Source organism: Anser anser (genome assembly GCF_964211835.1).
Source record: "Anser anser genome assembly, chromosome: 12".
NCBI classification, from domain to species: domain Eukaryota; kingdom Metazoa; phylum Chordata; class Aves; order Anseriformes; family Anatidae; genus Anser; species Anser anser.
This window is the reverse complement of record NC_139733.1, coordinates 23,618,791-23,634,953: the sequence shown is the minus strand read 5'-3', so window position 1 is coordinate 23,634,953 and position 16,163 is coordinate 23,618,791. Positions and strand designations below refer to the sequence as shown.

The window sequence follows — 16,163 nt, the reverse complement described above, 5'->3', positions numbered from 1 at the left end:
TTTCCAGAGAAATTGTAAAATAAAATTATAAAAACACTTTCAGTTTGAAGTATCTTGAAATTCAAGACTTGTTTCCAGACATACTCTAGCTTGCAAGCCCATACAAATAGGACATTTGCTAAACATCGTGAAATTTTTAGTCCTCCACTTTAACAATTACATTAATATATGACTAAAGGAAAGTATAACATTGATACAGAAGACACTAAAGATCTCAAATTCCTTTCTACTTCTGTCCTTAACATCAATATCTATGGGCTCCAGTTTGCAACTCTCAGAGGACACACACATGCACACCACCACCCTCTCCAATGACAAATGTTCTCTCAGTTCACCAAGACCTCGTTTTTTGTCAGTTGTTCTAGCAACATATGGGCTTAAAAGTCAAGCAAGTTTGCGTAAATTTTGTATCCAGAGAAAATGAAAGAAAGAAGCAATCGTTTTTAAAAACAAGATGAGATTCCATCAAATAAAATTTTAGGTTATGAGAAAACATGCTGCTCTTCAAGGTCTCCCCCAAAGAGCGTTAAACAGGTTTCATTTTCAGTGAAAAGACACATACCAGACATTATGTGTTACCTGACCATTCTTTAGACCAACTAAGAGGCCTTCTCTTCCTGGAGGTCCTCCAATTACTTTAATATAACGAATAAGAGATTCCATCAGCCATTCCCGTTCTTTAACGCCACTAAATGAGAGGCACTGCAATCTTTTCTCCTAAAGACATAGTAACGTACACAATACTGCATAAAGAAAAAACCCTTGTGCCTCTGAGGTTTTGCATTTATACCTATGCTATGTGTGCCTATTTTACATACAAAAAAATCAGAATGTCAGTCAATTTAACAGAGTGAATTCTTTAAGGCTTCTTAGTGCTATGAACAAACAAACAAGCAAAACCAAAAAACCCACAGCTGTTTTTGCAGCTCACCTTTGCCCAAAAGTTTCCCTACATTGGGTGCTACAGTTCTCTATGGCAACTGTTTTACTAAAGCAGGGCCCCTGCAGCATGCCACAGCTATAGCTTAGTGTGTCGGCGCTGTAACACATTGCATTGTCTAATAGTACAAACCGTTACAGTTTTTCCCCTTAAGATATCAAACTTTTCCTACCACCTATTTGGACAGCTACCTTCAAGTTTGAGTACACCCCAAGACTACTTTTAATTTTAAGGCACATACCTGGCATAAAATTATGTGATCTGAACATACAACCAGCAAGTTGCATTCAAATTTCTTTACTATTTTTTCCTTCACCCGATAATACATATCTGAAGAATCATCTGAGTATAGCTCATAAATCAAGATTTTCTCTGGCATCTGGATGGCTAATCTGTTTTTGTAGATCGCAATTTTCTTTACAAGCTCTCTGCCTTTTATTCTAACTAGAGGGAAAGAAAAACAAAAAACACAGTATAGGCTGACATGAAATAACAGACTAAGTCAGAAAAACCCAGTATAAAGTTAAAATTTATTTTTTCTGAAGCACCTATATTTAAAAGCAGATTGCTGCTAGGATATGTTTGTTTTTCTGCATCTATATAAATTGTTACGTGGACAGAAGGTTATCTTCCTCCACTTTTTTTTTTCAACTGCACATTCCAGAACAGTATTTTGATCCCTTCCCATAAAAAGCCAAATGAGCACAAAAAACAAAAATCAGCACAAACCTTTGAGGTTGCAAGTAAAAAAATATCTATATCTATCTACCTATATATAGGTATTTTTATCTCATTTGTACAGATTAAAATCTTATCCTAAAAGCTTCTGCCCCTCCCATCATCCTTTCAAATCCCCACATCTTTCACTAAGCTTGTCAGCACTGATCCTCCAGAACCCAAGTTTGCACTCTCATCCTGCAAAAAGGATTCTCAGTTTTACTGTGAAAGTGACAACAATCTGACTGGTATACGAAGCATTTATTCCAAGCGTTCTAATGGATATTAATTTAAAAAAAAAAAAAAAAGTAACGACAGTGAAGCTTTGGCCTGGGAGTGTGAAATTACCTTTTTGTTCAGTGATGAGGTGTTGGACAATAACATCAGTCATGCTGTCTCTGTAAGCATAGCGATCTTTATAAAGTCCGTGAACAGTGCTGAAAATCAACTGATAAAAGGATATTGTTCCATCCTGGCACCCTACTGCCTGAACACAAGGAGAAAATAATTTTAGTTAATTGGTACGTGTAGGTGAGAATTGGCAAAACTTGCAGTATTGATGAGCATTATGTTCCTCTTCCTGCATAATGTATAGACTGAAAGCAATTACAGCTTACTTGTACTAAAACAGTGTCAAAATCGCTGTTGACCTTTGTAGTGCAAAGCAAGGATTGATGCTATCATAGACTAAGTTTATGTTTTGGGTTGTTGTTTTTGTTTGTTTGTTTTCTTTCGGTGGTGGTTTTAGTGTTTTTTGTTTGTTTTTAATCTGCTCTGCATCTCTTAACATTTGTGTATTAGCACAGACTGCAGCATTTATGACTAACAGTTGCCCTGCTGGTATTTTCCACGAGGTATAAAGCTAGAAACTCCACACAGAAACAGAACTCAGAACTTTCTTCCCATCATGGAACTTTCTTCCCATCACGGAACTAGATTTGGTCAACTTAGAGGTCATTATCTTTTTTTTCCCTCCTCCTTTTCCTCCCTTCCCAAACCCTCCTCATTGTAAATCAAAATGCAGCAAATACTTACCATCTGAAAGCAAGAATTACACTCATTTACTGCCATACTGCAGCCCACATTTTACTTCTGCAGGATATTTTTAATTTCAGTGGTAGCTGAAATATTTTAGGAGCTCACTAAACAGTGTTTAGGTTCTGCTGTCTCAGTAGGGACATACAGACTAGACAAATGAATTTGAAAATTGCCTTACGGCTCACTGTCTGTGAAAGTATCAGTAAAATGTACCTACTCACCACATAGTTGGAGTCTGGTTTAGCTTTACATGTCCACACCCAGCTACTTTGCTCTCCTATGGTTCCGAGACGCACACCATCCTTCGTGAAGAGTGAAACTTGTTTATCGGAACCTCCCAGTAAAATATACTCTCCCTTCGTAAAATAGCTGACACAGCAAGGGTCAAAATTGAGCATTCTGTCCTTCCCAATCTACAAGGGAAAATAAAAATACATAAATAAAAAATATTAACAAAAGGATCATTTCATATTTTCCCAAGACAACAATAACGGGTGAAAATAAACGCAAGGATCTTTTTCTTAGTGGCAACTGCTGTCACCAAGACCTTTCTCCTCATCTCTCCAGCCACGCACAACTTTTCAATACCTTAGAAACACTGTCTATCTTAATATTCCAAAAGGCAGTTCTAAATTACATCCAAAAGTCACAGAAGCTGTAAAGGCATTAATACAAGAATTTTAAGACAGTAGCTGAGTTGCCACAGGAGATGCAAGAGCTAGAGAAAAATCTGGTTTGGGGGGGGTGAGGTGGTGGGGAATGACAGATTCATTACAGGCCTGGAGAACAGAAAACATTTAATGTAGCTCATAAAGCCTTGACATACAAGCACTTTGTCTACAGTACACAAAGCAGAATCAGAAATACCATACCACGTTCCAAAAACATACCTGTTTGCCACTAAGTTGATAAAAGGAAAGCTTTTGACCCCAGTCGGCTACAGCTAAAGTATCATTGCGTTCATCTCTAACAACAACAGAAAAAGTTAATGGTAATTTTTATAGTAACTTATTCGTAAATTTCTTAGAGCAACAGAACCAAGTAATAGGATAGCAGAATATATTTCAAATTACTCAAAACAAACAAAAAACTAACAAAAACCTACAACCACCAGATGGAAGTACAGCAGAGAAATCTTGCCATTTAAAACTGAGGAAGACGGCTTAGAGACAAAAGAAAAATCAGTCTCCTTTACAGGAATAACTGAAAAGCTTGATTCTGCTATGTAAGTAGCAGGTGCAGTGAAACTAGTGGTCCTTTAAACAAATGAAGCATCTGGGCCCAGATTCTGATCTTAGCTACAGTAGTATAAAGTCACCGTAACATCAAAAACAATACAGCTAAGCAAAACTGAACCACAGCTACGAGAACGCAAGGCAGAAAAGGAAATTTTTCCTGCCAGACCCGCAGCATACTGAGGAAAGGGCTCAGTATCAGATTTGTTAATTTTGGTACTCTGACACGATCTGTCCAACTTGGAACAAAACGTCAGAGTCACCTTCCCTACAGTCTTGCTTAGGAAGAAGGGAGACGGAAATCTGAGCATTCTGCTGCAAATAATGCTTCTAACCATAAGCTGAAAAAAAAGAAAAAAAAAAACTACTGAAAAGCTAACTGTTCAGTAAGCCCCTTCCCTTTGCTCAGCGAGCAAGGTATGCGCTTGTGAGAAAAAACATGCTACCATGTGCTTAAGAAGTATCTCACAATGAACACATACTGGCAGAATAAATTAGTATTATACCTGCAACTCCTAATCCAGGATTTCCTAACTTCTGAATACCCGGTTTTGCAACCTGCATAAATACTCTTTGCCTTTGCTGCTTTTTGTAAATTGCTCTTCCGGGTAACACAGATACACATCTGTCTGTCTGTCTGTATGTTCCTTTGTAATTTCACTCACAAGTTGAAATCCACAGGGGTCTCTTCTTCCTCGTGGTCTTCTACTTTTGTCTCACTACACTGCCTACTGCCAGGGCTGGATTTCAATTCTGGTATCTCCTCTACATGGCTGTTATCTGACTCCTCTTGTTGATCTGCTCTACTCCAAAATTTCTCCCACCTACTGCAATAGCAATAGTTTATTCACATATATGTCACAATATCGCCTCTGAATTGAAGTGTAAACAGGTTCCCCCCTCCCTCCCCCAATCCAAACACAAACCCAACAACAAAGACAAAGATATGTTTATGACACCTAAGCGGAATTTGTTCCCAGTTTTTCCATGTAATTAAACACTGGCAAAGACAAACCCCAATACATAATCACTAAAAAAATATAAAAAGTAACATATTCGCCATTAATCTGTTCCAGCACGGTTAAAAGTCAAGCCTTTCTGCTATCGATCTATCTGCTATCAAGAATTAGCTAGTCAGCATGAAAAAACAGGAAGAGTGAAATTATTTACCTGGATGGATTCCAACAAATTGACCATATTGGAGATGAAACACCCCCTGTACGCTCTATTTTAACTTTCTCTTCACCATTTTTATTCCGTATGCTGACAATGCCATTGAACATCCCCAAAGCAAGGTACTGGCCATCATTTGTCCAGCTGATAAAACATACACATACAGAAGAGCAAACTACTAAAAACAAGCATCAGGAAGGTAAAACGGTACAGCATACTCAAATAGGGACAATAGACTGAAATGTATTTCTAAAAGGGAGTTCTGGGATATAGCCAGTAATCTTTATAATTTGTTTATGCACCTACATCCACATTTATGGCACCAGCATGCACTTCACAGCAAGAACATTTTATTACGCACACAAATAAAGCAGAAAAAAAAATAAAGATACCATCTGCTTGCGATATTTCTATCGTGCTAATTAGCACATACATTTTTGAGAATGAGATCGTTGACAGTAGACCAGACTTTTAAAAGCTACATTTAGAACACTGAAACTGCATGGTGCTGGGTTAGAGGAGACCTGCTTCTATTCTTGTCTCTACTGCAGTAAGCTGGATGACTTCACACAAATTAATGTAGCCTTGCTTCAGGTTCCCCACGAAAGTAGTATCACCTTCTGCAAATACCAACAACACGGAAGATGAACAGCTCTACAAAAAAAGTATAATTATCTTTCCTCCAACTTCCCTGTGCTGTCACTGCACAAGTTGGCTAAACAGATGGAGAGAGAAATTAAGACACCAGCTCAAAACCAGAGCACCTCCCTGGTACTTTCTGAAGAACTTGGTTTTAACAGTACCAGATAAACCTCCCAGACCCTTTACTATTTAAAGTGAAACAAACAAACAAAAAAAGCTGCTCTCTGAGAAGACAACACAAGAAAGAACAAATCATCTTTGATGAGTATTAGTCTTATTTCTACTGGAGCATTCTAAATACTATTAAAATATTTTAATAATGAAAATGGCAGAGCAGCATACAATAGGCAGTGCTACTACTCAGCAAGTTAGGAGAGCCCCTCTCATACTAGGAGCCTGTCTTGACAGACATTGAACTACTTTGCTTGAACTTTTTTCCTTTAAGCTTGCATATTATTTGAGCCATTTGTACTGAAACTAACTTAAATGACACAGGTAATTATTAAAACTTACCTACAGCAAGTAATCTTACTGCTAGCTTTATGTTTAGAGACTGACTTCTGTTCAGGAGACCACAAACCTTGATTAAAACAAACAAAAATCCAAAGTAAATTATAGCTTTATAATTATAAGCTTTTACCAGTCTTCAAATTAGAAACTAATATTGTCAGAAAACCCAGTTTGGACTTCAAAGGCATCAAAGTCTCAATCACTGTTAGAAGGACATTTAAATACACATTATATAATCAGTAAAGGGGGGAAATATCTAATAAAGGAAGGGTCTCTCTGGAAAAATCACAGTAACGTAGTACATTTTATTCTAGGACATGTCACTACATAGTCCTTTCCAACTGACTTTAAGTGATATAATTAAGAATCCAATGTTACTTAACTTTAGCTAACGTATCTCTTCTGGATAGAAAGAGCCGTACATATCTGTGGTTAGCTTAGCTACACAACTTTTATGGAATTCAGTGACTTAATGGAAAAGCGAGGAGAAGACATACCAAAATCACTGGAAGAGCAGGATGCCAACTGATGAGTAAGAGGATTGTATGAAACGCACTGTATAGAGTCATTATGCCTAGAATGAAGTTACAATCGCATTTCAATAAATCACTCTTAAATGCCTTCTTCTGACTTTCAGCGAGACAGCAGAAAGGCTCACCAGATGGCAGAAATAACTTGATCATCTTCTATTACATCAAATTAATCTGCAATTACTGTAAACTAAATCAATAATAAAACCTGAAAAAATTGTCTCTAAATGGCAGGATTCACTGCGTTTCATCGAGACCACCTAAAAATGTATGTAGGTGGTGGTTTGTGAGATGTGATTAAAGGCTATATCCAAACTCTATGCTCCTAACCAGTGCAGTAGCTCGTGTACAATAACTAGTAAGAATTGTACACACACCTTCAGAAACAGAATTTGAAGATGTAGCTTAAAAGAGATGACATATTAAACAAAGCAAGAGAAATATGGAAGTACGCTGAGAGAAAAAGTACCAAACCTTACCTTTAGTTTGGTCTTTGACCTAGTTATGTATTAAGTTGGTTTATTATACAGATCAGTTATATTCCGTTTCATTTCATCTCAACCTACAAAGTTTCCCTAGTTCTTTGCCAGCTCTCTAAATTCAGAGATTAATCTAAGCCTTCCCACCCTCTGTAATGCCTTTAATTGCTTTCCTGCCTCATTCGGGTACTTTGACTATTCTTTTCCTCTTCCCTCTCCCATTAGCCACTGGCATGTTCTCTGACCTTAGTTAACCTTCTTCCAACTCTCACATCACTTACTCTTTGACAGCAGAGGGCATAATCAAAGGCTGTATTTGAGGCGCACAGAATTGAAAGGCATCACTTACGTGTATTTCAGAATTCCTTCTAACTTTGAAGTCCAAATTATCACGCTTTTATCAGCTGAGCCAGACGCAAAACGTTTGCCTAGGAATTAAATATAATTTAAATCGCATACACAAGAATCCTTTGCACTCCAATTATTCAACCAAAGAGAGAGCAAGGTGTTCTTGAGCGGGACAAGGCTCAAGTAATAACGGGCCTAACACCGTAAGTGTCTTGATGCGGCTGCACCTCTCTATGTGGAATTCCAGTGGCTTTATTTTGATACTCCTTCGGAGACTGCCTCGTCAAAGCCCAGTAATGCAAGCAAGGAGATGGTCTTTCCACCGCTGCCAGTCACAGGTTGAAGATTTGTTACCAGTGTCAAGAGAAATGTGATATATTTTCAAAGGTATTGGCTCTAACTTAAATACTAGTGTTTGAGAGTACGTCCTTTGAACCCCCACACAGTACTTCCTCACAGAACGAGCACCAGAAGCAACGAACGAACTAGAAGCGTAAGATGACCTGTACCGAGCATGCTACCATACGAAGGATCAGAAAATTGGGAAGCTTTGGGAGAGGAACTACTGGAACAAAAATTCCAGGCAAGTGGAGTACTAGAAAGAGGAAACTCTAGGGCAAGCTTTCTCCTGACATTACCTCACGACGTGTAATGGGAGGGGAGGTGGGGACTACAGCTCCGGGATTAACGGGTAGCCGTACAGGTAAAAATACAGTAGTTCCTTCTGCACATCGCATTTGTGAGGCATTTCGAACTCCCAATGAAAAACAAACAAAACAAAACACCACATGCACAAGTGTTCAAAACGCTGTTACTAGAACAATCCTGAATTCTTTATCAATTTGCAGTAAGAAATGTGAGCTATTACGCACTTTACAAAACAAACTAATGATATCCTAAAAAAGGGGTATTTACCATCTTTAGCATAAGCCACACAGTATACCGTGTCCTTATGACCCTTCAAAGGTTGAATTAAGGTTCCATCAGAAGTATCATATACCTGTATAAACAACAGAAAGAAGAAAAAAAGTAATCTTCCAAATGAGGACTATGGCACAAAATTACCTAAGGCCAACAAGTCTGTATCTGTTTGTTTTTTTTGCATGCAATACAATTCACACAAAACAAGGCATTTTAAAGTGGAAAAGCAGCTTTCCTTATCGTAGCGCTTCTCTTCCAACATTTGGAAAGAAAGAAGACTAAGCATTAGAAAAACACACGCACAAATGAAATTTCCAAACAAGTTGTTTGGCCTGTTCACCTTGCTTCATCCCTTTCCTTCCTCACATTAGATATTTAAACACAGTAAGCTACTGGAAAGGACCATCACTAAATGCACCATTCTGTGAGTACTGGAGATTAAGAAGCCTGCCTTCCTTCAGCTCCAACTATCTCTCTGTAGCTGTGCAATCCATCCAGCCATCCGGGCAGTTCTCACACCCATCCCGTCGGAAAGCTTTGGAGGAGACTGTGAGCAGCTCTTGCTGACGGGCGAGCGGCAGGCATGCTGACCCAGGGAGCTTGATGGGAGCCCTACTTGAAGCCGCTCTCAAAGTACGGACATAAATTTGCGTTTCACAGAAATTCTCATGGCACTTGTGAGAGCAGAGCGCTGCACGCCATGCCACCATGCAGACTCTGGATGAAGGTCAGCGGATCGCCAACCGCTCTGTGAAGCGCGAGAGTACAAGACGACACGAGCAACACAAGTCCATTACTTTTGGAAATTGAGCCTAAAGCTGGGTAAGAAACGTTAAAAAGCCTCAGAACACTTTACAGCGAGCCTGCGCTAATACATATGCAGATATCAGACTGCACTACCAGAGATAAGAGGATTTGGGGTGGTTTAAATTCCTAAGTTAACGTGAAAGAAATCACACTCGTACAGCTGTAACTGCACGAGAGGAGGACAGGAGCCGCTTCCCTACCAGGAGCCTGTTTCCAGCAGCAATTATCAGCTGGGTCCCGTCGGGCTTGAACGCCAGGTCATAAATGCTACGGGGAAGACAAACACACAACAGGATTAAGCGGCTCCCCGTGCCGGCAGGCGGCAGCGCACAGAGCACCCCAACTGCGGCCTTCGGCGTCCCGTCACGAGAACCGGGAGAGACCCCCGCAGCGGGCCGGCGGCTCGGCTCGGCGCTGCCCGGGCCGGGGCCGGGGCCGTGACCGCGGGGCCGCTCACCAGTGCTCGGCCTGGTCGCGCCAGGTCAGCGCGGCCCGCATGGCCGGGCCGGGCCGGGTAGGGCTGGGTCGGGCCGGGCCGCCGCCGCCCGCGGCCCTGGCAACGCGCGTGCGCACCGAGGCCCGGCGGCAGGGGGCGCCCGGCGGCAGGGGGCAGCCGAGGGCCGGGCCGCAGCGCGCACGCGCGGCGAGGGCGGGAGGGCGGCGGGCGCGCGCCGGTGGGGCCGCGTGACCGCGGTGCCGGAGGCGGCCTGGGCGCCGCGCGCGGGCGGGGCCCGCATGGCGCCGGGCGGCGGCGTGACGTCAGGGCGCGCGGCGGGCGGGCCGGCCGGGAGCGGCGCGGGAGCGGCGGGGGGCGGCCGGCGGCGGGGGGCGGCGCGAGGCCGCGGGGCGCGGGGCGCCGAGGCCGGCGGCGAGCCGCGGGGGGCAGCGCCCGCGGGGGGCCGCCCCGGAGGCCCCGCAGCCGGGCCGGGCGGAGGCGGGCGCAAGAGGAGCCGGGCCGGCAGCCCCCGCGAGGGGCGGCGGGGGGCGCGCGGCGGGCAGGAGGCGGAAGGCGGCCGGACCCCGGAGGGCCGCGAGGAGGCGGGGAGCCGGCCCCGGGGCGCGCGGGGCGCTCGGGGCGCAGGGGCGCGGCGCCCGACTCGTGGGAGGCGGCCGGGCGCGGGGCCGGGCCCTGGCGAAGCGCCCCCCGCGAGGCCTGAGGAGGAGCCCAGCGCCCTGGGAACCGGGCAGGCGGCGGGCCACGGGAACGCGGGCAGCCGGGGCCTTACGCCCGGCGCCGAGGGAGTCGCTGACGGCCCGCAGCCCGGCGACGAGGGAAGCCTCTCGGCAGTGCCGCAAGGTGCGGACGCGTCTCGGAGCAGAACGTTGCTCTCTCGTCCCGCCGGGGGTCTCCTGAACCGGACGGAAGCGTCTGGGGTCACGTCGGGCTGCTTCGACATTGCATGTGTCTCGCTTCCCTTTCGTTCCCCCACGGCAATGTAGCTGAACGTAGAGTGGAAACTCTGCTGGTCCCCTCAGCCGCACGGCGCGGTAGCCGTCCCGCCCCTGCACGGACTCTGCAGTGTCGTTGCCCCGTTGGTCGGTGTGCTTCCTGAAGCAGGCCACTTACACCTGGGCTGGCGCGGTAGGGAGCGGGCAACATTTAATTCTTGGCTGTAGATTGAGCCCGGCTTTCCAGACCGCAGCAGAGTGGCGTTAATCGTCAGAAGGCTTTTCGTACAGCCGCAACACGGGAGTGCTGCGGGGAGTCGGAAGCACGTTGACCTAATGTACACCCGTGTGAAATCCTCGCGTTTCCGTCACAACCAAAAGGAAATGTTTTATGAGACATGGTAGCAAAATAGATGCTTTCCTTTTTCCGTTGTAATGCTGAAGTATTACTTCTTTACAGAAGGGTCTGTCCCACGAACACAGGTGGAGAGGAGGAAAACAAGTCCGTACTTCTCAAGTAAATACAGTAAAGAAGGTACAGCGTTCTTCAGGGAAACCGATCCTGTTGGGGAGGCAGGAATAGGCTGGCTCAGGACGCAGCGGTGTTTCAGGAAACGTTTCCAGTTTCAGGCTGGCCACGTGCAGTGCCAGCCCGGCTCTGCCTCCTGCCCTGGTGCTGCTCTCGCCCCGTTCTGGGCCCCCGGGGGGCCGTACTCGCAGCCAGACGTCCCCCTGGCACCCGGCGGCTGCGGGGTGTCGGCGTGGGTGGGCTCGGGGGAGGTTCTCGTCCCGCTGGGGGTACTCTGCCCGTCATGGGGGAGCCCTGCGGCCGCTGCTCTGCGCTCGCACAGGAGCGCGAGGAGAGCTGTGGAGGGATGGCCATGGAGGGCCCCTTCGGGGGGAACGTATGTGGTATGGCACGCGGGGACACGGATGGGCAGCCCCGATCCTGTGCCAGCGCTGCAGCGCACAGCGCGTGTTCCCTCGCAGTTTTGCAAAAGAGAGTGCGTGAGTCACCCGCACGTGGTGCCCCACTGGTGAATCTGCTTCACAAGTTCATTTTTAAAATTATTTCCCTTTAAGTAGGTAATGCCATCCTTTACTGCCCAACACATTTTCTTCTATTGCCTTTGCGCGCAGCTCCAAGCCCGCCTAGAAGGAAGGCCTTCAGGAAATGGACTCCTCCACGTTCTCCTTTTAACTTGGTCCAAGAAACACTTTTCCACGATCCGTGGAAACTGCTCATTGCAACCATATTTCTCAATAAGACGTCAGGTAAATGGGGTAATGCAGTTTTGTGTTGTATAGATGCTGGGTGGTGTTATCATAGGATCAGGACAGCTGCCAATTTTTTGTGGCATTAACCCAAGAATAAATACCTATGAGCTTGTGTTGATATAAAAAGCAAGCTTTAATATGTGTCTCCTGCCTCGGCAAAAGCTCACTCCAGGAAGTGTACCTTGATAATCAAAGGAGATGACGATTTCTTTGGCTAGGTAAAATGGCGATCCCTGTGCTCTGGGAGTTCCTTGACAAGTACCCTTCTCCTGAAATAGCCAGGACCGCGGACTGGAAGGAGATGTCAGAGCTGTTGAAACCTCTCGGCCTCTATGCGCTCAGAGCGAAGACTATAATCAAATTTTCAGGTAGATATTCCTGGACAAGTCTGTGGAATGCTCTAAATCATACTAGCGAGAAAACTAGCATTATTTTCAAACAGTGCTTTGTGGTGTTTTTCCTTGGCAAGTGTGGGTGGTGGCTTAGCTCAGGCAGCGTTGGGGTATGTTGGTTGTAGGTATGCAAAACTGTGATCGTGTGGTCTTAACTGAGTAACTCGGACTGTTAACTTGGCCGTGTTTTTTATTTAAAATATTGCAAAATGGACGTGGGGTAATATCCCGTTTTGATTAGACTTGCTTTCTAGGATCTGTCTGCACGCGGTGAGGTCTGTGACTGTGTGTTCTAGATGAGTACCTGACCAAGCAGTGGAAGTACCCCATTGAGCTGCACGGAATTGGAAAATACGGAAACGACTCCTACAGGATCTTCTGTGTCAACGAATGGGAAGAGGTGCGTGGTGCTGCTGTTCTGCCGGGGCTGGGGCTGAGACGTGCTGCAGGTGGCGGGAGTCTGCCGCCTTGTTTGTGGGACTTCTGCCTATGTACTGGCTTGGATTGAAAAATCAGAGAGCAATTTTTCTTCAGTTAGTTGAATTCGCTAAGTATGCCCTTCGCAAGTCTGAGCCTTTAAGTCAAGGCTGATGTCACCTTGATTTTTTCTGTAATTCTCCATTTTTACTGTTTTCTTACTTCCTTACGGGGGGGGGTGAGGCGCCGCAGTGCAGGGTCGGGTTCTTACGCCTAGCGCCAGCAGGATCCTGCCGTGCCTGAGGCGTCCTCGCTGGGCTTTGCCGTGCGGGATCCTGTTGGTGCCGGCCTCCGTGGGGGGCAGGGGGAGGACCGGACCGTTTTGCTCTGTCACGGTGCCTTTCTGCAGCTCCTGCAGGCCGCGTTTGGCGGCCCGCCGGGCTCCATCTGGCAGCACACCTGCGGGGGGCGCCGCAGGAGCGGGCTCAGGACGTGTGGTTGTGCCGCAGGTGCAGCCGCAGGACCACAAGCTGACCACGTACCACGCCTGGCTCCGGGAGAACCGCGAGCAGCTCGGCGTGGGCTGACCGCCGGCGGGGCCCCGCGGCCGGGTCCCGGTTGTGGAGCGGCGCCCGGCAGCCCCTGCACCAAGGAAGCGCTCAGCAGCTGTTCGATTTCAATAAACGCCCGTGTTTTAGCCACCCCGTGTGCCAGCGCCCCCCGTCTGTCAGCGCCGCCGGGCGAGGCGCGGGACGGAGCCGGGGCCGTGCGGCCGCCGTCCCACCGCGGCTGCTCTGAGCCGGAAGCGGAGCCGCGCGCTGCGTCACTTCCGGCGTGCCGGCCGGGGGCGCGGCCCCGGGGGGGCGGGGCGTGCGTGCGGCGGGTGGGGGCGGGGCGCCGTGGGGGTGGGCTCCTGCCGCGGCCGCGCGCATGCGCCGCTAGGGGGCGCTGCCGAGCCGGGGGCCTGGCGGAAGCCGCCCGGAAGGGCCTGGCGGAAGGGGCTCCCGGCGGGTCCTGGCAGCCTCGTAACCTGCGGGCAGGCGGCGCGGGGCGGCCCCGAGCCCCTCTCCTCGGGCGTCTCCGCCGGAGGGACCCGGCGCGGCGGCACCGCCCGGCGGCGGCGCTGAGCTTTGCGAGGGCCCGGTGCCCGCCCCGTGCGCGCGCGTCGCAGCGTCGCCCTGCCAGGACCGCCCCCCGCCCCATAAGGCCCCGCGGCGGCGCCGCCTCCCTCTCTCGGCGGGCCCGGCCGCGGACGGCGGCAGCGCGCGGACGGTGAGGGCCCGGCCGTCGCCATCCGCCGCCATCCGCCCCGCCGGGCCTCTCGCAGCCGGCCGGCTGCTCCCACCGGGCGGCCCCCGCCCCGCCACCCGCCCGCAGCGGGGCCGGCAGCGGGGCCGGGAGCTCCCCGGCGGCCTCGGCAGCGGGCGGCGCGGCGGGGCCGGGGGGCGGCGGGCCGGGGCTCGGGGGGCGCGGGGCGCCGCCGGCGGGGGGAGGCCGGGCGGGGATGTGAGGGCCGAGCGGGGCGGGAGCGGCGCGACCTCCCCGGATCGCACCTGGGGAGCTCCCCGTGCTCCTCCAGCCTCGGAAGCGGGAGGCAGAGCGACGGCAGGGCCGCGCCCATTCCCTCGAGGGCCTCGCGGTGCCCGGCGGGCGGAAGAGAGCCTGCGACAGCCGCGGCGGGCGGGCGGGGGGCGCCTCCGCGCTGAGCCCGTGCTCAGCCCGCTGCGTCTGTCCCAGGCACCATGCCGGCCCTCAGGCCTCTCGTGAAACCCAAAATCGTCAAGAAGAGGACCAAGAAGTTCATCCGCCACCAGTCGGACCGCTATGTCAAGATTAAGGTAAAAGCTCGCTGGAACTTCGTTTGTTGAATGACTGCGGGGAAACCAGCTGGGGTTGCCTTGGGGGCTGGTGACGAATTAGGGCCGGGCATTGGCGCTAGGGGTCGTGCTGTAGGATCGGCCTCTTCGGAGGTCAGTTTTGGCTAAAGCTGGCATTGCCATGTGGGCGCTTTCAGACTGATTTAGCTTCATGACTGAGCATCAATTCTTTCTCCTCTTTCTTCAGCGCAACTGGCGGAAACCGAGAGGTATCGATAACAGAGTTCGCAGGAGGTTCAAGGGTCAGATTCTGATGCCCAACATTGGTTATGGGAGCAACAAGAAGACGAAGCACATGCTGCCCACGGGATTCAGAAAATTCCTGGTCCACAACGTCAAGGAGCTGGAAGTGCTCATGATGAGCAACAAGTAAGTCCGCGGCTGTCAGGTTTGTTCCCTGCCCCGAGCTGCGGCTGTGTGCTGCCACCCCGTAGCGGTGCTGGGGGCAGGGGGCAGAGGGGAGCACAGTGAGGGGAGACCTGGGGGGTTGCAGCTCTCAGAACACAAGGGCTGCCTCGGTTTCCTTAGTGCTGCTGTGGCACCGGCGGGAGGCGTACAGAAAGCTGCTCGGGGCTGGCACGTTCACACCTCTGGTGAAAACACCACGTTAAAATGGTGCTGACAGCATTGGTTTGGTAAAATAGCAGCCAGCTGTGGCTTTGCATCTGTTAAGACACAAACCTAAATCTACTGCAGCCATCTACTCGTAGCACTTCTCCAACACAAAGTAACAAGTAGTCATTAAAAGATCTCGGTGACTCTTTGTTTGCGAGAAGGAAAACGAGGGCTGAGCTGTTCTGGTGCTGAGCACGTGCCTTCAGGCCTGGACAGCTGGGCACCGGGATGCGGGCCGTGATTCCTGTCTTGTCCAGGAAAGCTTCTGTACTCTGCCGCAGCCCCCTGCGCGCCCTGCCGTCGGGGCGCTGCGCTGAGGCGTGCCGCGCCGTCTGTTTCCCGCAGGTCGTACTGCGCAGAGATTGCTCACAACGTGTCTTCTAAGAACCGCAAGGTCATCGTGGAGAGAGCAGCTCAGCTTGCCATCAAGATCACTAATCCAAACGCCAGACTGCGCAGCGAGGAGAACGAATAAACGGCCTCCTGCATCTGGGATGTATTTAATAAAGCGTGAACACAAACTCTGGTGAATGTTTTCAATGACGGAAGGGGAGGCTTTGGTTTGCCGGCTTCCTGGGGCTTGGCCAGCAGGGCTGCAGCCCTGCCTGCACCCCCAGCTGGTGCCCGTCTGACAGTAGGGTGGCAGCAGTGCACTGTGCAGCTCTTGCTTTGGTTAAGGTGTTTGCTTCCGTTTGGGTACTTGTGCTTCAGGTGGAGTGGAGCCAGATCCCCTTTCAGAGCATGCCTAAGGGGAAGGAACTGAATTCCTAGTAGAGCCTAAGGAAAAGGCACCTAATTCTTTTTTCCTTGTTCTTTAGGCTCCCGGTAGACCCAGTAGGAATGTAGTGTCATTAT

General features: G+C 49.2%; 3 protein-coding genes across 7 annotated transcripts in view; 2 read left to right on the top strand and 1 right to left on the bottom strand.

The window, feature by feature from the left end:
- The window catches only part of IFT122 (intraflagellar transport 122), a 32,519-nt gene extending 22,573 nt beyond the window's left edge, over nt 1-9,946 (bottom strand). For 2 of the 5 annotated variants that reach the window (XR_014571481.1, XM_083795500.1), the window contains exons 1-13: nt 9,798-9,946; nt 9,541-9,607; nt 8,528-8,612; nt 7,614-7,692; nt 6,753-6,829; nt 6,259-6,325; nt 5,101-5,247; nt 4,596-4,757; nt 3,586-3,661; nt 2,917-3,108; nt 2,006-2,144; nt 1,182-1,384; nt 580-717 (exon numbers count right to left, since the gene is read on the bottom strand). Coding sequence is in view for 4 of the 5 variants with exons in the window: in XM_083795500.1 (XP_083651626.1) it covers nt 580-717; nt 1,182-1,384; nt 2,006-2,144; nt 2,917-3,108; nt 3,586-3,661; nt 4,596-4,757; nt 5,101-5,247; nt 6,259-6,325; nt 6,753-6,829; nt 7,614-7,692; nt 8,528-8,612; nt 9,541-9,607; nt 9,798-9,838 (1,473 nt within the window). In the remaining variant the exon portion in view is untranslated. Of the gene's footprint in view, nt 1-579; nt 718-1,181; nt 1,385-2,005; nt 2,145-2,916; nt 3,109-3,585; nt 3,662-4,595; nt 4,758-5,100; nt 5,248-6,258; nt 6,326-6,752; nt 6,830-7,613; nt 7,693-8,527; nt 8,613-9,540; nt 9,608-9,797 lie in introns of those variants that run through there. The other 3 variants (XM_083795501.1, XM_083795502.1, XM_083795503.1) reach the window with 3 other exon arrangements.
- A 114-nt stretch (nt 9,947-10,060) lies between these two features.
- On the top strand, nt 10,061-13,517 carry MBD4 (methyl-CpG binding domain 4, DNA glycosylase). The gene is made up of 6 exons (XM_083795518.1): nt 10,061-10,637; nt 11,190-11,264; nt 11,870-12,004; nt 12,226-12,375; nt 12,696-12,799; nt 13,326-13,517. The coding sequence occupies exons 1-6, from the start codon at nt 10,076-10,078 to the stop codon at nt 13,401-13,403; spliced, it is 1,104 nt and encodes a 367-aa protein (XP_083651644.1). The 5' UTR covers nt 10,061-10,075; the 3' UTR covers nt 13,404-13,517.
- Nucleotides 13,518-13,773: 256 nt separating this feature from the next.
- Nucleotides 13,774-15,829, top strand: RPL32 (ribosomal protein L32). The gene is made up of 4 exons (XM_083795528.1): nt 13,774-14,088; nt 14,554-14,654; nt 14,881-15,062; nt 15,654-15,829. The coding sequence occupies exons 2-4, from the start codon at nt 14,559-14,561 to the stop codon at nt 15,781-15,783; spliced, it is 408 nt and encodes a 135-aa protein (XP_083651654.1). The 5' UTR covers nt 13,774-14,088; nt 14,554-14,558; the 3' UTR covers nt 15,784-15,829.
- Nucleotides 15,830-16,163: the final 334 nt, after the last annotated feature.

Coding starts and splice junctions, on each gene's coding strand:
- MBD4 (XM_083795518.1), top strand. CDS start 10,076: ATGGCGCCGGGCGGCGGCGTGACGTCAGGGCGCGCGGCGGGCGGGCCG. Junction 12,005..12,225: donor ATTTCTCAATAAGACGTCAG/GTAAATGGGGTA, acceptor TTCTTTGGCTAG/GTAAAATGGCGATCCCTGTG. Junction 12,800..13,325: donor GTGTCAACGAATGGGAAGAG/GTGCGTGGTGCT, acceptor GTTGTGCCGCAG/GTGCAGCCGCAGGACCACAA.
- RPL32 (XM_083795528.1), top strand. CDS start 14,559: ATGCCGGCCCTCAGGCCTCTCGTGAAACCCAAAATCGTCAAGAAGAGG. Junction 14,655..14,880: donor ACCGCTATGTCAAGATTAAG/GTAAAAGCTCGC, acceptor CTCTTTCTTCAG/CGCAACTGGCGGAAACCGAG. Junction 15,063..15,653: donor GTGCTCATGATGAGCAACAA/GTAAGTCCGCGG, acceptor TGTTTCCCGCAG/GTCGTACTGCGCAGAGATTG.